Source organism: Microcaecilia unicolor, chromosome 1 (assembly GCF_901765095.1).
Source record: "Microcaecilia unicolor chromosome 1, aMicUni1.1, whole genome shotgun sequence".
Lineage (NCBI taxonomy): Eukaryota > Metazoa > Chordata > Amphibia > Gymnophiona > Siphonopidae > Microcaecilia > Microcaecilia unicolor.
Genome location: NC_044031.1, coordinates 265,908,573 through 265,934,675, shown reverse-complemented (window position 1 = coordinate 265,934,675; position 26,103 = coordinate 265,908,573). Strand labels below are relative to the sequence as shown.

At 43.7% G+C, this 26,103-nt stretch overlaps 1 protein-coding gene across 1 annotated transcript; it reads left to right on the top strand.

Annotated features, from left to right (window-relative positions):
• The first annotated feature begins 3,461 nt into the window (after positions 1-3,461).
• RPL14 (ribosomal protein L14) lies at positions 3,462-24,611 on the top strand. The gene is made up of 6 exons (XM_030206184.1): positions 3,462-3,557; positions 6,177-6,278; positions 16,505-16,599; positions 21,354-21,453; positions 22,693-22,746; positions 24,494-24,611. Exons 1-6 carry the CDS (start codon positions 3,555-3,557, stop codon positions 24,554-24,556), a joined length of 417 nt encoding a protein of 138 aa, XP_030062044.1. The 5' UTR covers positions 3,462-3,554; the 3' UTR covers positions 24,557-24,611.
• Positions 24,612-26,103: the final 1,492 nt, after the last annotated feature.

Sequence of the window (26,103 nt, the reverse complement as noted above, 5' to 3'; positions counted from 1 at the left end):
ACCTGACCAAAGCTCAGGCATAAATGCAGCATACTAAGCATGGTAAAATAAAGGAAATCTGAAAAAAGGGGAAAATAAACTAAATATTTAAGGAAGAATACCCTGAATGAGGTACAAAATAAAAGAAATAAAAAGAGAAACTGGTAAGGCACAAAAAGGTCTCAGAGAAAACCAAACTGACAGCTATGAGGAGAGAAGAGAAAAACGCATCCACTCCTCACTGTGGAAAAAACAACTGGTGGTCCCACGCTCTCACTGTGGGCGGAAGGGCACTCGCGTTTGTGTGGTGGAGCATGACTGGCATGAAGACACCGGTTACATATTCCAATATAAAGAATGGAATACTTTTTGGGATATCACTCTAGCTGCATCTAGATCTGCAAATATTACCCGGTCCATGTATTTCCTAATGCATAGGGCTTTTTGGACCCCTATCAAATCCCACCTTATTAATCCTTCCTTATCTCTAAAATGCTGGTCTTGCAAAAGAGAATTGGGTTCCTTACAGCACGTATTATTTGACTGCACTCACAGTCATTGGAATTCAATTTGGGGTACTCTTGGCAGAATCCTACCTATTACTTGTGAAATTCAGTTTAAGCATGTTATTTTAAAATCTGTTTCAAAAACACGTTAACATAATCTGAATGTCAGTTGCTGGATTCTTTTCTATCTCTTGCTTTAAAAATTGTTCTGAAATCCTGGAGGATACTATCCAATGTTCATTATGACCAATGGTGGAATCTGATATGCTAAAGAACTGTTCATGTGGTGTGGATATATACAAAATTTCAAAACAAACAATAAATTCCACAAGGGACAAAATGGCTCTGTATTAAGGGGAAAAGCCTCAAAGAGCTCCGAGACCTAAATTTTGATCTCAAGGAGCTTAAATGGACCAAAATGGTCCTCTCTTCATCATAGGCAAAACCACCAGTGCCACAGATCTAAATAACTTACATTGTCTGTGGTAACTATGCTATATGCTGAATAGGCATAATATTTTTTGTGTTTTATTTTTTTACGAGTACAAAAACAGTCCGTTGTCCATGTTTTTTTGCAAATACAAAAACAGCCTGTTATCTGTGTGTAGAACACTACTGGAGCTTAACACACTATCAGATTAACACTATTTCACTTATCTTGATAGAATAGTGTTTACTGGGTACTGCTCTCCGCTATGCGGTCCTCCTCCACTTGCTGCCCTGAGCCGACGGTGGCCAGCGTACGCTGCCGTGGAGAGCTCGGCAGGTTCCCAATTTGCAGCCTGAGACCCTAAAGAAGCAGCGAAACGCTGGCCACCGTCGGCTCAGGGCAGCAAGTGGAGGAGGACTGCATAGCGGAGGGCAGTACCCAGTAAATACTATCATGGCTTTCTGCTGTTGTTTCATGTTAGTGTTTACTGCTCTTTTTATGTACCTTGCCAAAATTTTTGAATAAAGAAACTTAGACTTAAAAAAATTATGATGCAATTTCAAATAACTCCCCCCCCCCCCCCATTTACTAATCCATGCTAGCAGCTGCCATGCACTAATGCCGAAACAGCCCATTCACTTTGAATGGGCTGTGTCGCTAGCACTGCTTAGTAAACAGGGGGGGAAAGTTTGCATTTAGAAATTATAAAGGTTGTTTTTTAATTCAAGGTTCCAGGCATACCCTACCGATCCAACATAAATGCCTGATCTCTGCAACACAACAAAACTAAAGAATGTAATGGACATAACACAACTCTTCCATTGTACGATTCCCTAGTGTGGCTGTGCCACATGAACTTTATTTTACCACAACATCACTTTGTATTTGTTTACACCGGAGTCTGTAATGCCTCTCCGGTACTATGTAAGCCACATTGAGCCTACAAATAGGTGGGAAAATGTGGGATATAAATGTAACAAATAAATAAATAAATATTTCTTCTGTTACACTATAGTACAAAATTGAATAAAAATGTATTGCAACACAAAAACTTTTTGACATAATCTTTTAATAAATATGTCAGTTTTCCCATTTTAATTGTATCCCATACTTGTTGTAACCATTAGTGGGTTTGATTTAAACCTGGCTTGCCTAGTTTCTATATTAACATATCTTTCTAAACTCACCCCTTAAACAAAATTAACAAATAAAACCAAAATTTAAAATTATTTTTAATTTATAGTGCTCAGTATTTCAGTGATGCTGTGCCTTTCACTGGAAACCTTCAGAAACAAACTAGACACTCGTCATTACACATCACAGCATCAACCTCCCTGCCTACCATATATTAAAATCTTTTTTCTAAATAACAGATGTAACATGACAGTCCACTTTTCAATCCACTTATGTTGATTAGCAGATATGCAGGTACTTGCACAGATGGAGATGTATTTTCAAACCAAGCAAAACCATATGCATGCAAGGTCTGTATAAACAAATTAAAACAAAGTTTAAAGCAAATGCCTTTAATATGTAATACTTGGTAGCAATAATGAAACAGTGATAAAATATTCACATAGCAAGCCCCCTTGGCCAACAGATTTATTTCCCGCTGCTGAACATAATTTTGTATGAACTTGGTGGCTAATAGTGTGCTGAACTGGACGATTTTGGCACATTTAGACTGACTCTGGATTTCTGCATGAAGGTAGCTATGCCCTAATTATTCAATATCTATCTTTTAAATAGTAGTGATAAAAATATCAAGTACATTTGTATAATATGCCACTGCAATCCACAAAACAAAAGAAGCAAGTTCCCACAAGCCATCTTTTTATTTTGATGTAAGCACAGGGAAATTTTTGTTTTAAATGCTCCAAAGTTTCAACTTAATTCATGTTTAATGTGGGAAATAAAAGTCATAAATAAACAAATAGATAGAAATTCTGAATGTTGAGCACCTGATTCTCCTAACATGTTGACTTTTTAGTGGCCCTTTACCAGGAGAAAAAAAATGTCTGCACAAATATAACACATGCTAGGATGTCCCTATAACCAGCTCCTCCAAATGAAACACTGATTACGATTTAAACAAATTGTTACTCTACCTATGACAAGTAAGCTCTTTGAGCAGGGACTGTCCTTCTATGTTTAAATTGTACAGCGCTGCGTAACCCTAGTAGCGCTTTAGAAATGCTAGTTAGTAGTAGTAGTAGTATTCCCTTATTATACTTCCTCTGTGTGCATCCGTATGCTGCACAAGCTGGCATGTTTGAAAATATAAGCGCGATCAAACAAAAATGCTACCAACAATAAAGAACGACAACTTGGAGGCAGCAGCAGCACATAAGTTTGGTTTTGTTTTGAGTGTACGCAGAAGGACGGCTAGCGAGGAAGAAGAAACAGAGAGTACCCTACTACGCTTCAACGTTTTCACGTTACTTCGTCTCCTGTTCTATCTACCCAAAGGCTCAAACTAACCTCTTTGTTCAGGTGCCTCCTCTCAGCGCGCATGCGTACCTCCCACTTCCGCCTTTCTCGTGATTGGGCGCCTGCGCAGTGCGCAGTAGTCAGTTGCAAGGAGGTCCTCTGGCTAGAAGAGCGGAAGTGGATCTCCCTCTTCTGTTCGGATCGCCATCATGGTGAGTGTGGGGGAACGGGTTCTTGAGAGCAAATATCGGCAACTAAGCGGGAGCGAAGCAGTGGAAAGTGCGTGAACAGCGTAGTAAGGCAGGGATCAACGTATGGATCTGAAACGTGGAAGAAGATTGCGGCCTTACCTGCGCTGGTCTCTCTATATATTTTTTTATCCCCAGAGCAAACGCATGCTAGTCACGTTGTGAGCGGTGGCCTCGGTTTTCAAATTGCTACTGCTCTCGGGGTCGAGATGATCTGCCTGGATGCGGCCTGCGATTCTCATTGCCGGGTTGCTGTGCCGCGAATGATAAGCTACGGTTGCGGTATGGGCTGTTTTGGGAATGGGGAAAGTTTTGGTCAAGTTTCGGCTTTTTACTGCTGAGAGATAAGTTGCTGATGTGGTGCTAATACGGATATTTTCAATAAGTAAATAATGCAGAGATGCCAAGTTACCCAGTTCTAGGCTGGAAATATTGGGCCATCCTGATGCATTATGAAACTTGCAGCACTGCTTTCAAATGGGCAGAATCAGGAACCACAAATACCACACTATTTTGGAATGGAAGTTCAAAACCAGGACTGCCCCAAAACGTCTAGCCTGGAACCTGGGTATCGTGTCCCATGCTTGTTTCTCTTAGAAATGAATATGGGTAGTACATGGTTTTGTGATACATACAAGCTCATTTTCAAAGCACTTAGCCTTCTAAAGTTCCATAGAAACCTATGGAACTTTGGAAGGCTAAGTGCTTTGAAAATATGCCTCATAGTAACATAGTAGATGATGGCAGAAAAAGACCTGCACGGTCCACCCAGTCTGCCCAACAAGATAAGATACTTAATGAAAAGATGAAATGTGACTCATTTACATCCCCTATGCTAAAATGTCCTTTGAATTTTGAATTTCTTGCACGCATGTGACTGTGTGAGAAATCACTATCCCATGGTGGAAGTGGCTGATACGTACAGTTGAGGAGAGTGGTGTTTAAGATCAGATCCTAGATGGAGATGGGTGATGTGCCCTCCTTCCTCAGAAATTTGAAGCCCCACACCTTAAATTAATTTGAGGGTCTGCCCTCTCTTTGGACCCAAATTTCAGGGCTCTGGAGGGAGCTGCCTCTGTGACAATGGAGTTGTTTGACCCCTAGTTGTAGTCTTGTAGTATTACCTCTAGAGGTTGAGCAATGCCGTTTTCATAAAGACAGCCACCAGGGCAGGAGCAAGTGGTGATTCTCCTGCTCTCATTGTCTAACCCCAACCCACTTATGGACCACTGAGGGTGAGTCAGAGGGCAGAGATTCAGATTAATTTATTGAGCAGGGATTTTTTTGAAAGGGGGGGGGAGGTATTTTAAGATCTCTTTTTCAATGCAAAGCATAAAAGGAAGTGAGGACTGACCTCTGTGCCCTGCTTTGGGGCAATCAGAAATGTTTTGGGTTCTCTAGCCACCAGAGAGAGAGGGAACTCTGTGTCACCCCTTTTAATGCTGGCTGCCACTTTGAAAAAATATTTTCACAGAATCTTCAGGGGAAAAAAATAACCATACCTCTAGAGAGGTAGTTCATTTTTATTGTTATTTTTTTGTGAAAATGGTCCAGTGAGGCCTTTTGTGTGTATTACTTTTTGCAATTAGTTGCTTTCCATGATTCTGTATCATAGCAGCTCAATGGTAAAGTTAAATAAATTTTGAAATGAAACAGGCTTTGTGGGAAAGTTTACTACCGTGACACACATTTTAACAAAGTGACTTTATAAAAGCTGCTTCATGTGATAAATACTGCAAAATACCTAAAATCAGATAATTTCATAGTTTTTTGGAATTTTGCGCATTTTGGTATATGAGATCCTACAGTCCATCAGAGCCAATAGTACAGTAACATAGTAAATGACAGCAGGTAGGATACATTCAGTCTTCCGAACAAAATCTCCAGAGTTGTACCAGCTGCTCTGTGCAGGTTATGCCCTGTTTAAAATGTGAAGGTCAGTTAAGTTATTCTTTGATTCCATCCTCTTTCTGTATAGAGATCCTCTGTGTTTAGCAAGTGCATTTTTGAATTTGATCACTGTTTTTCTCACCATCACCTTCTCCGTGTGAAAGCATTTCCTGATGTTACTCTAAAGTCTGCCACCCTGCAAACTTGATTTTGGCCTCTAGTTCCATTTCTTCCCCTTTAAGATTTGTATTTGTAGTGATACCTTTTAAGTATTTGAACGTCTGTATCATATATACTCTAAATCAGTGCAAGCAATCTCTTTAAATACAACTTGCTGCTACATGATGCTTGCTCCATACCCTAGAGAAAAATAACTGAACATCTTAAGATATAATTAATTTTTTGGGGGGTGGGGGAGTCCTTGTGAAGAAGGGTCCACAGAGCTTTTCTCACAAATCCATTTTGCAGAAAGCCATAGTAATGAGCTTCTCTACATACATTTGCAGTAGCTCGTTGATATAGTGGTTACATAAACCTTAGTAGTTATATGAACCCTAGTGCAAAATGGGGCTTCGCAGAAAGTTTACTAGAAAAATGCCCCCCCCCCCCCCAAAAAAAAAAAAAGTTTTGTCACACTTTATTATATCGAGCCTTATGTGTTGATAATCTTACCAAAGAGTGTTTTCTCTGCAGGTGTTCAAGCGCTTCGTCCAGATTGGCCGAGTTGCTTTTATTTCCTTCGGCCCTCATGCAGGCAAGCTGGTGGCAATTGTTGATGTTATCGACCAGAACAGGGTATGTAGAACAGCAAGAAATGTGTACTTTTAAAATAAGACTTGACCACTGTTTCATTTATGACCAGAAGATAGTGACATACATCGACACTCCAGTGTAAAGTTAAAAATTGCATATAAAAATTATTTGGTTGTGTATCTTACTGCACAAGAGTTTAGAGGATTTTTTTTTTTTTTTTTTTGTTTTGAATGAATGAAATTACATTAGAGCTAAAAATATGTTGATCTCTCTGAATTTGGATGTCCAAGCATTGTAATGTTTGTACTCTTAGTTATGTCTCATCTTAGGTGGTGTAAAGTCACCAATGTTCCAAAATATGTAGTGAGTATTTGGTGTAATAGCTCAGTATGCACAGTTGCCTTAAGAAAATAAAAATAGCCATACTGGGTCAGACCAGTGGTCCATCTATCCCAATATCCTGTTTCCATCAGTGGCCAATTCAAACCACAATTACCTGGCAGACACCCAAATAGTAGCAATATTTAATGCTTCTAATCCCAGGGTAAGCAGTGGCTTCCCCATGTCTATCTCAATAGCATGCTATGGACTTTTCTTCCAGAAACTTGTCCATTATCATACTAACTTCCAGGAATCACACAGCAAGGGTTACCTATGGACATTGCAATAGAACATCAATACACCTATTGGGAAAGCTGAACAAGTGATATTAGTATGGATCCATTCTATTCAGACATTCAGTGCTTGCACATAAGCACCGCCACGCTGGGAAAAGACCAAAGGTCCATCAAGCCCAGCACTCTGTCTCCGACAGCGGCCAATCCAGGCCCCAAGAACCTGGCAAAAAAAACCAAATTTAATAACGATCAATGGACTTTTCCTTCAAAAATCTGTCCAGACCCCCTTTAAAGTCAGCAAGGCCAGCTGCCGTCACTACCTTCTCCGGCAGTGAGTTCCAGAGTCTAACTACGCGCTGAGTAAAGAAAAACTTTCTCCGATTTGTTTTAAACCTACCACATTCTAATTTCATATATATATATATATATACACATACACACAAAACACCCTTCACCAAGTAAAGAATAAGTAACCCCTTATTTTATTTATTTTTGTTACATTTGTACCCTGCGCTTTCCCATTCATGGCAGGCTCAATGCGGCTTACATGGGGCAATGGAGGGTTAAGTGACTTGCCCAGAGTCACAAGGAGCTGCCTGTGCCGGGAATCGAACTCAGTTCCCCAGGACCAAAGTCCACCACCCTAACCACTAGGCCACTCCTCCACCCCTGTCTGCTGGAGTAGCCTAGTGGTTAGAGCACTGGTCTTGCAATCCAGAGGTGGCTGGTTCAAATCCCACTGCTGCTTCTTGTGATCTTGGGCAAGTCACTTAACCTTCCATTGCCGCAGGTACAAACTTAGATTGTGAGCCCACCTGGGACAGAGAAATATCCAGAGTACCTGAATGTAAATCATCGTGAGCTACTACAAAGGTGTGAGCAAAATCTAAATAAATAACAAAAAATGAAATATATAGACAAATATTTAACTGAAACTCCAAGATACCAGACTCTGCATAAAGTGCAGCATCAGAAAAATAAAAACTGTTGTGTGTCCCTCTATACTGTGCAAAATATTAGATAGCAGATGTAATGTCAAAAACTGACACATTCCACTCACTAAATTAAAAATCAATAAATAAATGAAACAAAAATAGGTAATAAGATGACACCTTCCCATTGAACTAATTTAATACACTTCTCATCTAGCTTTGTTATGGATTAGATTATTGGTTTTAAATGGGGAACGTGTGCCCAGGAAAGCAGTGCAGCAGTCGTACTGATGCAAGTGTCCTACAGTAGGAGTGCACAAGCTCAGCCCTTGAGGGCCCTAAACCTGCTGGGTTTTCATTGTAAGAGATTTGCATGCTTACTATGCAATGCATATTTAGTAGGGAAATAACTGAAAACATGATTGGTTTGTAGTTCTGGGTGGCCAAACCTGTGCACCTCTGTCCTAGATAGACATCAGATTTTAAATATAAAAAGGGATTTCCATATCAGTGCCAGGACATAAGTTATATGGGGTAGAGGGGGGTAGGCATTTTTCAGTGTTCAAAACTATAATCATAGGTCATAGTTCCTTTATGCAAACAGCAATTCAATGTCCAGAAAAGTTTTAGTGATGTTTCTGATGAATATGAAATATACCTGGTCAATTCAAGGTGCCTGATTCTCAATTGAATCCTTCTTCTGATATGGAAAATTGTAAGTGCACTGACAACTAAAGTGCACAGTTCAAATAAATTAATAATAGGCAAAACTGCAGCGGAAAGATGTACTTGTTTTACATATTCAAAGAATTAAAATAATCGTGCATCAGAAATTAGAATTAACAGCACAATCAGCCCTCAAAAATAAAATGATTAATAAATATGCAGCCGCAGTGACTGAAATTGAGTATATCGTTGATCATAAGGCCACTGAGTGCATATGTCCAGGAACTGGCTAAAAAAGATGCCTCTTTGATTAAAGCCGGATGGATCATTTAGGGATCCTTTTACCAAGCTGTACTTAAAAGTGGCCGGTGCTAGTGTTAGCGCATGGGTTTTCTGTGTGCTGCGGCCACTTTTAATGCTATGGTAAAATGGCCATTTTGCCATATTTTTTATAATGGCCATTACTGCGGGAGTCCTTATTGCCACCTATTTAGGAGGCAGTAAGGGCTCCCGTGCTAACTGGGTAGCACACGATAGTGTGCCCACACTACCTGATTAGCACAGGCACTCCTACTCGCCTCCCACACTGGAAAATAAAAAATATTTTTCATTATGGGATTAGTGCACAATGAGCAGGAAACTACCCGGGATGTCTCCGCGCACGTGTTAGGCCTGCCTTAGCCCTACCGTGCCTTAGTAAAAGGGCCCCTTAAAGCATAATGCAATCAGTTGATGCTCTCATTGTCAAACTTGAACATAAACCATAGTAAAATACATGCATATGGGAACAATCATTGCCAGCCCAGAACAGAATATTGGGAAGGTGTGCTCCATGCTTGTATTCCATGCTATGCACTTAACATTTGAATTAGTATGCATTGTTAAGCCACCTTGTTAACAGCACAGTTAATACACTGCTTAGTACACTTTTTCTCAACCCAGTCCTCAAGACACACCCAACCAATTGGGTTTTCAGGTTCTCCACAGTGAGTATGCATGAGAAATTTGCCTGCACTGCCTTCTTGATATGCAAATCTATCTTCCATAGCATCCCATAGATCAATCCAGAGACTTGTTGATTGTGTCCCCCTAGCAGCAGGTAGAGATAGAGAGAACCTTTGAGGTTTGCTATATGTGGACCTGTGCAGCCAAGTAAACCTCACTATTCTCTCTATCTAGCAGGTGGAGGGACATCTGTGTGCCGCTCTGGTTTGATCTGGCTACTGGTGTCCTTTGGGCCTAGTTTAGCACAGACAGGGCAGGGGTTGAATGGCTGTTTGCAGCTTGTGGTATACACCTGGTGGTTCCAGGTCCCTCCTGGTCTCCCCCTACCTTTCCTCCATCGCCCGGGGCTGTTGGCCTCATCGGGTATTTCCTTTCTGTCCTGAAAAAAAAAGGTAAACGTCTCTTTAAGAGCCTTTTGTTTTTATTTAATCATATGGAGGAGCTAGACAAAGTGCTGAGTCAATTGGGGCAGGCGTTTATGGAGCATGTCAGTGCCTTCTGAGGCTGCAAGGCGCAGCTCCTGGTGCGGGGGGCCGGAGAGCAGCGTCGGGGGAATGTGAGTCCTGCTGCTGTTAGCCTGCATCGGGTGATCAGCGCGACGAGGGTTCCCCTCAGGCGTCCGGTAAGTCGGAAGCGCAGGGGATAGTTTCGGCGGTTTCCTTGGGGCAGTTAGTGCAGCGTGTGTCGGCGGGCGCCATTTTCGCCTCTGACGCAACCCGCTCCGCACGTGGCGGTTGACAGGAGGCACAGTGCGCTTCTGTGGCACAGGCTCCGATGGAGGGAAACAATTTAGAGGGAGCAGGGGAGTCCCTTTTGGTTCCTTTTTCCCTCGGATTTTGTTTAATGCACAATGCCTTTCTTCTGAAGAAGTCAGGAGCGTCTCTTCAGGCAGCCCCGTCTCTTGCTCAGCAAACTTCGGTTGCTGCAGCCTCTCAGTCTTTCCTTCCCATACGTCCCCGGGTGGAGTCCTTGGACCCTGAGGAGCTATCTGACACAGATGGCCCGGTTTTGTGTGCGGGCTCTCCCTCAGAATTATTGGATTTAGCAGATGAGGTCTCCCTGCCTTCTGAGGAGGGGGATGATCCTACGGCTGCCCGCTTTTTTCGCAGGGAAGAGCAAGAGCCCTCCCTGATTGTTCGGGCTTTTGAGGTTTTGGCCATTTCACCCCCTGATTCGTCAGGGGGAACAGGTCCGGTGCCCTCTCATGTCTGGCACCAAATGCCCACCTCGTTCCTTTCATGTACATGAGGCCATGAAGATCCTTATTTTGGTGCAGTGGGATACGCCAGACAGTGGGCTTAAGGTTGCTAGAGCTATGTTGTGTCTTTAAGTGCTGCCTGCTGCTGATTTAGACTTGCTGCAGGTCCCTGCGGTGAATTCCTTAATCACAGAAAACAGGTACAAGTCTGTGCAACCGGCGGGACCTAGACCTAAGTTTAGGGATGCCCGGCATTACCGTTCAGGTCGCAGGGCCTCTTTTCAGAGGGCAAGATTTTCTCAGAGGTCTCAGCCCTTTCGGGGTGACAGGTGGGCCTTCCTCTCCGGTAACAGAACCCAGCCTGCAGCCAGGTCTGCCCTGTGATGGGGCCATGGTCAATCTCCAGCTGGTTATTGGGGGCAGGCTGTCTATTCCTGGTGGAGTGGACCAGGGTAACATATGATGGATGGGTCTTGGAGGTTATCAGAGATGGCTACAAGTTAGTATAGTCTTTTCTGGAATCTCCTTGCAAATCTGCTAAGGGGCGGGCGGTTCGTCACACCCTCCTCAGCTTGCAACGACTGGGTGACGTCCAGCCAGTACTCCCAGCAGAAAGAAGGTGCTGTCGATATTCCATTTATTTTGTGGTACCAAAAAAGGGCGATTCTTTGCGACCCGTCCTAGATCTCAAGTGCGTCAACAGGTCCTTACGGGTTTGGCATTTCTGCATGTCTCTCGATCTCAAAGAGACCTATTTACACATTCCAATTTGGCCTCCCCACAGGTGTTTTTTTCGTTTTGCAGTGCTCAGTCGTCATTTTCAATTCAAGGTGATGCCCTTCGTCCTAGCCACAGCGCCTTGGACCTTTTCCAAGGTCCTTGTTGTAGTGGCGGCCTATCGCTGGAAGGAAAGGATTCAGGCCCATCCCTGTGTCTAGACAGCTGGCTTGTGCGGGCATCTTATTTTGAGGAGAGTCGGCGGGCAACCAACAGAGTGGTCGGGTTACTTCAATCGCTTGGTTGGGTGATCAACTTCCCAAAGTGCAGCCTGATGCCTTCCCAGAAACTGGAATACTTGGGAGTGTGGTTCGATACCCGAACAGGGATAGTGTCTCTTCCTTCAGCTTGAGCACAGTGGTTACAGGGTCAGTTGCGAGCTCTGTTTCAAACTCCGAACCCACGGGCTTGGGACTATGTACAAGTTCTAGGTTCCATGGCCTCCACCCTGGATGTCGTAAAGTGCGCCACAGCTCACATGCGCCCCCTCCAGTGGCACCTTCTGAGCTGGTGGTCTCTGCTCTCAGAGGATTACAAGGTTCGGGTGCCATGTTCGACCCGTCTGCACACAATCCTGCATTGGTGGTTCATTCAAAAGAATCTGGTGTTGGGCATTCCCCTGGCAACCCCGGAATGGAAGACTGTGACCACGGATGGGTCACTGTCTGGCTGGGAGGCTCATTACCTCCAACTGATGGCCCAGGGCATTTGGACCTTGACGGGGGCATCATGGTCCATCAACCACATGGAGTTGCGGGCGATTCGTCTGGATCTTCAGGAGTTTCTGTCTCTTCTCCGCGGTTGCCCAGTTCGAGTTCTCTCGGACAATGCGACAGCGGTTGCCTACATGAATCATCAGGAGTGCACCACTAGTGCGCGAGGCGGCTCTGATCAGCCATTGGGCAGAGACTCATCTCTCTTGCTTGACAGCGGCGCATATAGCAGGGTCACAGAATGTGCAAGTGGACTTTCTCAGTCGCCACCACTTGGAGCCGGGAGAGTGGACACTCTCCCCTCTGGCCTTCGATCAGATAACTGCTCGTTGGGGGATGCCGATGGTGGACAATGGCCACCACATTCAATGCTTAGGTTCCCTGTTTCTTCAGCGGGGGAAGAGAGCTGGGCTCGGAAGACATCAATTCTCTTCTTCAGCCTTGGCCTGGGGACCTACTCTGTGCCTTTCCCCCATGGCCGATGGTGGGCAGGTTACTGATTCGCATTCACAGTCATCCCGGTCGAGTGATCATGGTAGCCCTGGATTGGCCCAGACGTCTCTGGTACGCAGATAAGGTCCGGCTCCTGTTCGATCGTCCTCTCCGGCTTCCGGCGCAGGACGGTCTCCTCCTGCAGGGACCAGTCACAATGGAGGATCGCTCCCCCTTTGGTCTGACGGCCTGGCGAAGTTGAGAAGGAAAGGGTAGCCGGACGCGGTTATCGCTACGATGCTGCAGGCTCGGAAAAGATCCACCTCGCTAGCTTATGCTAGGGTGTGACGTACCTTTGATTCGTGATGTGCGAGTTCGGGATTGTCAGCTGTTTCTGCATCAGTATTGGTTATCCTCGCATTTCTTCAGGAGGGTGTACAGAAATCACTCTCCTTGAGTTCTCTTAAGGTGCAGGTGGCAGCTCTGGCATGCTTTAGAGGCAGGCTACAGGGGACCTCAATCGCCTCCCACCCGGATGTGGTTTGTTTCTTGAGGGGCGAAAATCGGTTGCGTCCTCTTCATGTGCCAGTTCTGCCATCCTGGAACCTTAATCTAGTTCTCAAAGTGCTTCAGTGTCTTCCTTTCGGACCCTTATCGAGGATTAGGGTTAAGGATCTCACCTTGAAGTCGATTTTCCTAGTAGCCATTACTTCGGCTCGGAGAATTTCAGGGTTGCAGTCTCTTTCTTGCAGAGACCCCTTCCCACGTTTTACGGAGGCGGGGGTATCGATTAGGACAGTTCCTTCGTTTTTGCCCAAGGTGGTTTCTCGTTTCCACTTGGGGCAGTCCCTGCATTTGCCGGCTTTTCGCCGGGAAGATTACCCCGAGCAGTTCCAGGCTCTTCACTGCCTCGAAGTGAGACGGGCTCTTCTCAGGTATTTGGAGGTGATGAATGAATTTCGTCTTTCTGACCATCTCTTCGTCCTTTTTGAGGACAGTAAGAAGAGTCATATGGCTTCCAAGGCCACCATAGCCCGTTGGTTGCAGGAGGCCATCTCTTCGGCATACGTGGCATTGGGCAAGCAAGCAAGCCCCTACGCAAGTTCGTGCTCATTATAATAGAGCTCAGGTTTCCTTCTATGGAGAGACCCGTTTGGTTTCTTTGTAAGATATCTGCAGAGCCGTTACATGGGCTTCGGTCCTTACGTTCACTCGTCATTGTCGGGTGGATGTGGCAGCTCAGCAAGATACGGGGTTTGGCTCGTCTGTGATTTCTGCAGGGTTGGGGGTGCCCCGCCCTTCTTGAGGACTGCTTGGGTACATCCCACAAGTTTCTGGATTGATCTGTGGGACGCTATGGGAGGAAAAATTCTTACCTGATAATTTTCTTTCCGTTAGTCCCAATAGATAAAACCAGAGGCCCCCCTGGATTTACTGTCTGCGGTTTTGTTTTGGTTGGTTAGTTTTTTTGGGTTCTGTTGTTCTGAATGTTCCTTCATTTGATTAAATAATGAATAAATATAGAAGTGGTGGAAGTATGTTGGGCATTTGGTCTGACAATGTCAGGAGAGTTTTCTATTGTTTCCATTCCACTGCTTTGGTATCGTTCATACTGTGGTTTACTTGGCTGCTCAGGTCCACATATAGCAAACCTCGGAGTTTCTCTCTATCTCCACCTGCTGGTAGAGGGACACAACCCACAAGTCTCTGGATTGATCTGTTGGGACTAATGGAAAGAAAATTATTAAGAATTAATTTTTTCTTATGCATATTCATTATGGAATATTACAGTATAGCGGGTGAATTTTCTGCAGGAAAGAATAGCGGAGCTTGAGGATTTTCAGACATGATCTTAAAGTGTGTCAAATAGATAAAAAAGGCGAAGTCAGAAGAATGGGTGCATAAGGCGAGGAATGGCTAGCAGAAAAAAAGGTGATGATACTGTTACTTAGTTTTCTGGTGAGACATCATTTGAATTAATGTGTGCAGTTTTAGAGTTATAAACAGAATGTCAGTACAGAGGATGGCTGCTAAACTGGTCAGTTCCCTTTGTCATAGGGCGTATGGGGACAGACTTAAAGATCAAAGTATGACTTTGGAGGAAAGGCAAGAGAAGGGAGATATGAGAGAGACATTTCAATACCTTTTTCAGTTAAAAAGAAGTTCTGGAGCAAGGGGTCATAGGATGAAGGTGAAGGGGGTAGACTCAGGAGTAATATAAGGAAATATTTCTTTATGGAAAGAGTGGTGGATGGATGGCACAGCCTCCCAGTGGAGATGAAGGGGGTATGTGAATTCAGGAAAGCATGGGATAAGTACAGAGGATCTCTTGAAGGAGAGGAAAGTATTGTAGATCTTAGTGGGGTGGTGTAAATGGATAAACTAGACCGGTCATAATTGTCTCTGTGTTGTTTGTTTCATGTCTTGTGTATTTCTTAGTATGGACACGAAAAAGTTCCACTTTGGTCTCATCAAACCATAAAACTTGCTTCTATATCTATACATAGATACCCAAGTGTTTCTTTTCAGACACTATCCCCCAGATTCTATGTATTCCACCTAGATTCTCGCGGAGATAAGCATGTAATTTAATTGGTGGAGCAAGATAAATTAGCATTTTTAACAGCACTTAATAACGAGCGCTAATTGGCAATAATTACAATTTATGCGCTGTAATTGGTAAGCATATTCTGTAAAGAACTGCGCCTAAATTTCAAAGCGCACAGTTCAAAATAAACGTGCATGGCTGAAAAGGGGTGTGTTTATGGGCATTCTGTGGGTGCTCCCAACAGTTACGCACGCAATTACAAAATACACCTTAATGTGCCTAAATCTACATGCATGGATTTACACCAGGTTTTTATTGGCATAAATGAATGTGTGTTGCTTTAGGTGCTGCAGTATTGATAACACGTATTCTATATACCATGCCTTAATTTTATAGAATAAGCTTATTTCTGCATGGATATTTTAGGCACCATATTTAGAATCTAGCCCTTTGTAGTATATCTTATGGCTTTTCTTCAGCAGTGGTTTCCTGCTTGCAACTTTCACGTATAGGTCATATTTTCTCAGTCTTAGCCAAAGATCTCTGTAGTTCTACAGTTCCCGAACCTGTTCTGGGGAAACCCCAGCTACTTGGGTTTTCAGGATATCTGCAATGGAGATTGATTTGCATGTATTGCTTTTGATGCATGCAAATTTCTCTTATACCAGTTCTTAGGGACATGCCCAGCCAGTCAGGTTTTCAGGATATCCACAGTGAATGTGCATGAGAGAAATTTGCATGCACTATTCATTGTAGTAATCCTGAAAACCTGTGTGTCTGGGTGTCTTTAGCATTTAGCACACGCTAAAAAAGCTAGCGTGCCTTTGTAGAAGACTCCCTGTGAGCCGTGTTATGGCAGCTTTTGGAACAGGAGTGAGTTTGGGTTTGCTGTGACAAAGGGTGTGAGACTCGCTGCAAAGAATTTGTGGTTTTCTAGTTCCTAATGACTTGTTGAATATTTCTGAATATTTGTTTTTTCACATTGAAAGAGTAGAGTGTTTTGTGTGGATCAGTAAATCAGACTCCTGCATTTTGAATTGTACTTGTGTGTAAAATGTACATGAATCTGAAGTCTAGTAAGGTATTGTATGTTTTTCTGTTTTTAAGAGTATATTTAAAAAGTGGGGGAGTTGTTTACGAAAAGAACATCTCTGCAGTAAATAACACACATGTATATGTTTCAGATTCTTGGTATTACCACTTTTCTGTGGGACACCCAGAGTGATTCTCATATTACATACAAGTACTAAGTGCTAGTAAGTGACCCCCTCAGTGAAGAAATGTTAGATTCAGGTGTCTTTTTTTTATGGTGTTTGAAAATGCACTGAAGAAATAATTCATTGTGTACAAACGGCTTTTAACTATTTTTCTTGTTTTCAGGCACTTGTTGATGGCCCCTGCAGTGGTGTAAGACGACAGGCAATGCCCTTCAAGTGCATGCAGCTTACTGACTTTGTTCTCAAGTTTCCACACAGGTTGGTTATTTTGACCGTGATTAGTCCATACAGATACCTGTTAGAAGCAAGATCACACCCTCTAATTAGAGTCGGGCTGAATGCTTTGTGGCAGGTTGATTTGTGGTCAGTGTGCCTTGATTTAAATCATGGCTTTCCTGGAAAATGTATTGTTTATATATTCATAGCCAAGTCAACATTTTTTCGGGCAGTTTTGCAGTGACATCATAAAAATAATTTGATTTGGTTGTTAGGTTACTAAATCTAACTGATGGAGGGACATTTTCGATAGTGCATCTAAGTCCGACGTTGGGCGTTTTGCAAACGTGCAAAATCCAAATAGGAAATAAGGTCATTTTCAAAAAAAGAAAAAGTCTTCCTTTTTTTTTTTCTAAAATACTGTTTCAGTTTTATGCTTTGGACGTTTTGTTATTGGTCCATTTTCGAAAGAGAAAAAAAACCTATGCAAAACATAAAATCATGCCATTGAGATGGAGGAGGAGCAGGCATTTTTAGTACACTGGTCCCCGGACATCCCAGGAGAATAATGGGGCACCCTAGAGGGCACTTCTATTCACTTCATTAAAATGCTACCATGTACACATCTCACCTTTGCTCCTTATCTTGTCCCCAGAGCCCTCCAAAACCCACTACCCCCCCACTGTACAACACTACAAAAGCCCTTATGGTGACTTTGGGAGGGGGGTCACAGTTTTTACCACAAGTGTGATAGGTAGAGGGAGATAGGGACCCGTGTCCTTCACTCCATAGTGCACTGCACCCACCACTACACTATTCCAGAGACCTGCATACTGCTAGACCTGACTTTAACATCTGAGGCTGTTGTAGAGGCTGGTATGTCATATTTTTATTCTCATATTTTTTTTGGGGGGGGGGGGGGGGGGGGTGGGGTCAGTGACCACTGGAGGGGTATTGGGGTGAGGGTCCAATTCATCGTGCTCAGTATTCTGTTTCATACCTCTCATCACCAACAGCAGTCCCATGTTTATTTCACAAAAAAATTGCAGGTTGCAATAAAACATACCTAATAAGACACATAACAATCCACAGAACTTCATAAAAAGTCCCTCAGTACCATAACTTGACTTCATAAATAATCCTTAAAGACCTCTTCACAAAATACTTTTTTTTTCCCTTGTAAAGTTTTAAATAATCCATCTTTCTCCTCGAATCCAAGACGGGTTCATTTCGCAAACGGAGAACAGCACAGGTGAATGCCCTGGATCTATTTACTGACCACCTTCCTTCATTATTATCTGACACCTTTAACAGATTATAGAACACAGTGTCGTATTAAGAGTGTACAGTTGTACTATAGGAAGGCCTTAGGCTACAATGGCCTGATGGTTCAAAGGTAAGGAACAGGGAACCGCATTAAATAGGAGGTACATGCCCTGTCAGTGTACATCATATCAAAAGGCAAGCAGCTGTATTTTGAATCAGTTCTAACAGCTGAATATATATGTTGGGCACTCCCAACATGCACGTTAAAATAATTTAGTTTGGTGAGGACCAATGTTTTCATTACAAGATGTAAATTGTCCCCAGAAAGAAAATATTTCAGCCACCGTAAAGCCAAAGTTTGGAAAAAGAAGATACTCAATATAAAAGATATGTCTTTCTTGAAAGACAGCTGGTCATCCACAATCACACTAAATTCTTCACTTCACAATAAACATTTGATCCTATTTGCTCCAGTTGTACAATGAGCCCTGTTTGATAGATTTATGGCCCTCCACCAATACCACAGTTTCTCCTGTATAAGAACTAAATCATTTTGTGCACTAAAGATGAGCAGGACTTGGGTGTGATCGTATGTGATGATCTTAAGGTGGCCAAACAGACAAGATGATGGTGAAAGGTAGAAGGATGTTTGTATAGGGAGAGGAATGACCAGTAGGAAAAAGGTGATGATGCCCCTGTACAAGACTCTGGTGAGACCTCATTTAGAATATTGTGTGCAATTATGGAGATATAAACAGGATGGAGTCGGTCCAGAGGGGAGAGATGGTCAGTGGTCAAGATCTCAATTTATATATACTTTGGAAGAAAAGCAGGAGAGGGGAGATGTGATAGAGACATATAAATATTTACATAACATAAATGCAAAGCAGGCGAGTCTTTCAATTGAAAGGAAGCTCTGGAACAAGGAGGCATAAGACGAAGGTGAAAGGGGATAGACTCAGAAGTAACTTGAGGATATACTTCACAGAAAGGGTGATGAATTAATGGAATGGCCTCCTGGTGGAGGTGGTGGAGACTAAAACAGTGTCTGAATTCAAGAAAGTTTGGGACAAGTGCATAGGATCTTTTACTAAGCTGTGGTAGGGCGTACCAGATTGAACCTACATCCGGGGTAGTGTGGGTGCACGGCAGTAGTTCCGAAGTTTATCTGTGCAGTTTCCTGTTGTAGAGGATAATTTTCTACGGCAGGGGACTTTCCCGGCGGTAATTGACATTGCAGCCATATTGCCACACACTACCTGATTACCGTATGAGTAGCGCTTGAGCCCTTACTCCCAAGTAAATAGGTGGTGGTAAGGGCTCAGGCAGAAAATAGCTGCACGCTACTTTTAATATTAGCGCATATCCATTTACTGACCTAATTTAAAAAAAGGCCCTTTCACCCCGCCGCAGTAGTAAAAAAAATGGCCCAGCGCATGCCAATTTCACACTAGCGCAGGCCACGTTTTATTTCTGCTTAATAAAAGGGCCCCTAAGGGCGTGATAGGGAGCGTAGATGTCATAGATGAGCAGACTGGATAGGCCATATGATCCGTATCTGCCATATACCCAGTAGCCTGCTAACCTGGATGCCATGCACATAGAGCTTGGACACTGCCTGAATGTACAGCACCTGTAGCTCCCCCCCCCCCCCCCCCCCCCCCCCCCCCCGTTTGTTTTAATGACTTTTTGCTCCAGATTTTATAAATTTTAAGTTGCATAATCATAAAATTACATCAAATACATTTTCTCACACAGTTTCTTCTATGTATTTACACATTTATATATAATGCCTTCCTTTTCCCCCCCTTCAAGGTATTCCTTCCCCCTTCCCATTAGCTCACGTGCTTCTGGGAGGCTGAAGTTTATTAGAATGAGCTATTGCTGGACCTGTGTCCTGCATCCAAGCCGCTTGCCTGAAAACTGTATCATTGACCTATTTGGTCATCAGATTACAGTTTCAGAGTTTACTAGATATAACCGGAAATGAGAAACCCTAATTACATTCAGGTGGAGACCCCAGCTAAATAAAATTCAAATATAACCATGTGGAGGGGCTATCATGGTGATAGCTCCTCTTTCTGTAGATTATTCGTTTGTAATTAGCTGCTGGTCTCCATATACAATATTTGTACTCGCCCACAGAAACTCCGGATTTTTTCACCATCCTATTGCAAGGCTCTGATGGAAGCTGAAATCTCTATATATAAAAGGCACCTCCAATGTTCTAATTGAAGCCTCCAGCCGGAAACTTGAGGTGGCATAGATATCTAGTTTAGCAAGTACACAAAAGAGAGTCTTAAAACAAGCAGAGAGAAATAGCTGAGGGAGCTCATTGTTTTCTCAGGCACCTGGAATGGTTGCCCTGGGTGATTAACAAGGTCAGCTGGGTTGCACAGTTCCTTGCAACTAAAACAACTAACTCCTCCCAGAGTCTTGGGAGCTTGCCTTTACTCACCCACGCTGCTGTCATTGCCATACACTCTAAACCAAACAAACCTAGCAGCTGCTGCTCCACATTGTCGTTTTTAAATTGTTGCTCCATCAGAAACAAGTCTACAGCTGTTTCAACTGGGAGGAAAGGTGGCCCTGGAACTGGGACGGTGAGGACTCTGAGGGACAGAGGGTGGGGGGATCCTGAAACTCAGACGCACCCTGGGGGTGGGAGGGAGGGGATGACCCTGGAACTGGCAGGGAGGAGGGAGTGATGGGCCCTTGGAATACACTCTGATTCTCATTCCTTCTCTCTCACACGGTCAATCTCAAATACACTCAAACATACACACTCCGAGGAAAACCTTGCTAGCGCCCGTTTCATTTGTCAGAAACAGGCCTTTTTTACTAGTTAGAAATAATTCTATGACAACAGATTGACTATTATAAAGTGTTTTTAAAAATCACATTCTCAGCATTTTCAGGTGAACTCATTAATAAACATCCTCAGACTCACCATGATTATTCTAGTGGTTGGGTACAAGAGACACTGATTACTTTGTTGAAGTCCATGAATTTGCTGTGCTCTCATTCTGGCAAATGTTCCAAATAGTGCCCCAAAGACTGCCTGGAATTCTATTTCTGCACTGCATAAAATAATGGGTCCATCAAAAATGTGGAATGACTTATGGGCTCACTCATTTTCAAGGTCACTTACTAACAACATGTGCTACTGTCATTAATACAGATTTATTTGCTGCAGGGCTCATTACATATAATTTAGCCCTATGACACACACAAAAAAATCCCTACAACAACACATTAATAGCTGATATGTGATCCCCTTGGTGTCTGTAATACAAAGAGCAAAATACGAGTGCTCTGCATGTGGAGGAATAGGCTTTGTTGTGTAGATTTAAGATCACCCATCAGTGCAGCCCTAATTATCACCTCGGTATAACATGGAATGTCCTCAGTTTCTTATTTTAGCTGGGTAGGTTTAAGATCTTTGGTACGTCAACCTTTAGTAATGTTGCTGTAGTTGATTTTTAGCGTATGTTGTGTGGATAACTGTGACTGCTCTGTTTTGACTTTAGTGCTCGTCAGAAGTATGTTCGAGCTGCGTGGGAGAAAGAAAATATCAATGAGAAGTGGGCGAATACAAGATGGGCAAAGAAAATTGAAGCAAGAGAAAAGGTATGTTGCTTATGTACAAATGTTTCTTATGCAAGATGTTACATTATATTTCTGTGTTACTTTCCTTAAGTAAAGAAAACATGCAGAGCGTGGTTCATGGAAATCTTTCTGACTCCTCTGCATGTAAATGCATGAGTGTGGGGAAGGAGGTACATATTAATGTGTACATGTGTGTACGTTTTTCTGTGTATCTGATAAGGAGAAGATAAGAGGGGGAGACAGTTTAAAACGTGCAGTACCTTAATCTGCTTCCCATTAGATGTAGGAACTTCACATCTACAGCACAAAGCTCATCCAGATCACTTCCTCCCTTCCTGTTACTAGAACTGCCTTCCAGTCCTTAACCCCTATTCCCTTCCCATTGGCTGGATCCTACCTATAGTCTCTGCTGCTAGGTACAGTGGAAACCTGCAGGGCAGGCTCACGGAGTGGGGGAGGGGGCAGACATATTAACTATCCATTGTACTTTCTGGACATCAGTGTAAACTTCCTCTGGATTCTGTTAAAAGCCAGTCATTTGGCAATCCTAACCACCTAAGTCCTGTGCTTAATTAGGCCCTGCCCATAGCAGCAGATCTTACTTGGCAGTACACATAGCAGCCGATAAGAAAACTGATTCTTGAAGTAGTTTCAGAGTAGAATTAACAAAGAAAATTAAATAAAGGGGCATGGGTTGTATTGGGGGGGGGGGGGGGGGGGGGGGGGGGGGGGGGGGAGACACTTGGGCAACAAGTCTAAGGGGAAGGGTAATAGTGTGGATCACGGGGAAGTTGCAGGAGTTTTGGGGATGTGGCAGTTTATGGTGTGTGGGGCTGTTTCAGGAGGTAAAGGCATTTTGTGGAATATAATGTGGCACAGGTAGGGTAAATTTTAGTTATGCAGTACTTTGTAGGGGGTTATTTGAGGTGGAGGCAGTTTGAGAGAGTTATTTTGTCTTGGTTGGTTGGATGGACAGACGAACATTATAGAACTCTTGTATAATTCTTTCCAAATTCTGTTGGGTTGGAAAGAATAGCAAGTAAATAGTAATACATACTCATTTGAGTTGCATTCACAAGCTTAAAGTTTAATTATTTAAAACTGTACTTGTTAACTTTGAAAAGATCATTTATGTACATGAGAGAATGACCCCTTTAAGATTTAAATGTTTTGGAATTGCTAAAATTGTTTAAGCTTACATTATTAAGCTCTGGAAATGGCTAGGTTGTGGTAACAAGTTTTGTTTTTTTCTTCTAACAGAAAGCCAAGATGACAGATTTTGATCGTTACAAGGTCATGAAAGCAAAGAAAATGGTAAGCTTACATCACCAGCAGTCTATAAGCTAGTGGACAATATTTTTTTTTCTTTCTGTTGTCATCTTTTTGTAATGTCATCACCATCTGTTGTGGTCCAGGGGATTACTATATGAGATGCACATCCACCCCTACTGCTACTCCCCCCCCCCCCCCCCCCCCCCAAAAAAAAAAAAAATTATAGAATCTCAAGAAGGGTGCTTCAGTTTTTCCTGCGCCCACACCTGAACCTTGGCAAGCCTTTTATTCTTCCCTTACACTGAATCTTTATGCAAACTTAGGACTGGCATAAATATGCATCTGGGAGCAAAAGGGTCACTTCACTTCAAATGACTCTTGATTCCTGGTGGCCCAAATGGGACCCCGTCTCCTAAACACCCAAAAAGAAATGCCTGGTGGTTTATTGGAGTTTCTTGAACTCTCCACACCGTTAGGAGTCAACCTACTAAATAAGGGAAGGAGAAGGAGGCTCCACTAGACCAGGGATTATTTTTGGGGTGTTGGGGATGGGATTGTAGAATCGAGAGGCTGTCCCTCCTCCCCCCCAAAATGTCTCCCTTCCTATCAGTATGTGGGTTAAATAGTCTGCGCTAAACATATCATTCTCACTGATGTGCTGTGCTGTGCAGAAAGTGAGTCAGCACCTCTGCTTAATTGTAGAAGTATCTGCTCTGCACTGTTTGCACTTGCTTTCGCTGAAGCTGCTAACAAGCAGTTCCTGCTCAAACTTCTCCAGATGCAATAGAAGCAGTTGGGCTGTGAACTTTGATACATCAAGGGAATCTTCCCTTTGGATGATGGGACTTCAAGGATCAGTGTGCATAAAAGTGGATGGCTTATCCATGGAAGATTCTCAACTAATCTGTGCAGAAGAGGTCAACTTTTAATAAGATTTTCCTAGAAGCAGCTTTGTAACATCTAAACACACTGTCTTAATTGATTTAAGGTGGTCTCTTTGTTCCTGTAGAGATGTTCAAGCATATTGTTTACAGTCCTTTTGATCATGGTCAGGACACAAGAGGTATTTAGTATGCGTGTCAGACTCTGGATTTTTCTGCCACATTTTGGGTAGAGATGAAATCCTGAGTAGGAAAAAAAAAAACGAAATTGAGCAACTGAGATGCTATACAGGAAGGGCCACACATGACCTAAACTTTACATTATGTCCTGAGCTCTGGGAGATCAGTTCCATTCTGGCATTGTTGGAAGACACTTGTGTGCCTGACTCGATCCTGCTTGTTGACAGAAAATAAGATATGCACTCTGAAAGAAAGAAGGGGAAAGAACTAAACCACAAAAGAAAAAAGTACACCAGAAGGAGAATGGAATAGAGACAAGATCAGAGAATGAGGAAAAGACAAATTGAACCAGAAAACAAGCCAGGGGCAGCAAAGCTTGTGACTTTGATAAAAATATAATTCATGAGTGTTAAATGCCTTGGAACAGGGTAAAAATGTAAACCATCTAAAGTATGTCTAAAATTTTTAATTTTGTGACATGAAGACACCAATATCCAGTAATCTTTAGTACACTCCTAAAGGTTTATAATTTGTAAACCCTTAGAATCATAGCCCTAATAATGATGAAATAACTACTGTTCTAATTGATTTGCAAAAAAAAGTATTTGTAGAAATGTGCACATATTTTAGCTTTGCATGTTCAGAATTTAGTAGCACAACAGTCATGACACCAATTTAATGTTCACAATTCCACACTAACATGTATTTTATGCTTGTGTTTTTCACAGAGGAACAAGATCATCAAGCATGAACTTAAGAAACTCCAGAAGGAAGCATCCAAGAAAGCATGAACATATTGTCAGATTAAATGAAACAATTCATTAAAATATTGTTTGATAAAGAGAATTTGTTTGCCTAGTGTTCACATTGACACATCGTTTTATATATATATAGATACTAGCCGTTGAGCCCGTAAAAATGGGCTAGTATAGGACGGGGGGGGGGGGGGGGTTTGAAAGGCCGCCCCCCCCCCCCCCCCCCCGCAGCCGAGCTCGCCGCTACTCCTCCGAGGTCACCGCTACACCCCCCCCCCCCCCCCCCCCCCCCGGAGTCGCCGCCACCCCTCCACTCGGGCCGGGCCCTCGCTTCGCTATTGAAACAGCGCGGGAACGCAGCACACAGCTCAGATGAGCTGCCGTCCTTCTCTGCCTGTGACGAGGGCGGGACACAGGCAGGGAAGGAAGGCGACGGCAGCTCAGCTGAGCTGTGTGCTCCGTTCCCGCGCTGTTTCTATAGCAGAGCGAATGCCCGGCCAGGGTGGAGAGTGGGTGGCGGTGACCTTGGGGGGGGGAGCGGTAGCGACGGCGGTTTCGTCCCTCCCCTTGCGCAGTAGAGACCCTCTCTGTCCCGCCTCCGTCATCACGTATTGATGCGGGGGCGGGACAGAGAGGGTCTTTACTGCGCATTTGCGAGTGAGTTCGGTCACTCGCCGTTTATATGTTTGAGATATATATATATATATATATATATATATATACATATATATACACATGCAACAAAGGCCGTTTTGTCAAAATTGAAACGGGCCCTAAGAAGGCTCTCGTCTAAGTGAATTCTCCTCTCTCCCCTGCCCTCCTCTCCATGTCCCGCGATTCTCCCCTCCATGTCCTGCAATTCTTCCCTCGCCTCCCATCCCCTCCATATCCAACGATTCTCCTCTGCCCTGCTCTCCCATCCGTATCCCGAGATTCTCTCCTCCCATCCCATCCATGCCCAGCGATTCTCCTCTGCCCTCCCCTCGATGTCCCGCGATTCTGTCCTCCCCTCCATGACCAGCGATTGTCCTGTGCCCTGCCCTCCCCTCCGTTTCCCACGATTTTCCCCTCGCCTCCCATCTCTTCCATGTCCAGCAATTCTCTGCCCTGCCCTCCCATCCGTATCCCGCGATTCTCTACTCTCCTCCCATCACATCCATGTTCAGCGATTCTATCCTCCCCTCCATGTCCAGCGATTGTCCTGTGCCCTGCCCTCCCTTCCCCTCTGTGTCCTGCGATTCTCCCCTCGCCTCCCATACTCTCCATGTCCAGCAATTCTCCTCTGCCCTACCCTCCCCTCGATGTCCCGCTATTCTGTCCTCCCCTCCATGTCCAGTGATTGTCCTCTGCCCTCCCATTCGTGTCCCGCGATTCTCTCCCCCCCCCCCCCCCCCCCCCGTGCCCTGTGATTTTGGCCTCCCCTCCATATCCAGCGATTCTCCTCCGCCCTGCCCTCCCATCCGTATCCCGTGATTCTCTCCTCACATCCCATCCGTGTCCCGCGATTCTCCTGTGCCCTACCCTCCCCTCCATGTCCAGCGATCGTCCTCTGCCCTGCGCTCCCATCCGTGTCCCGTGATTCT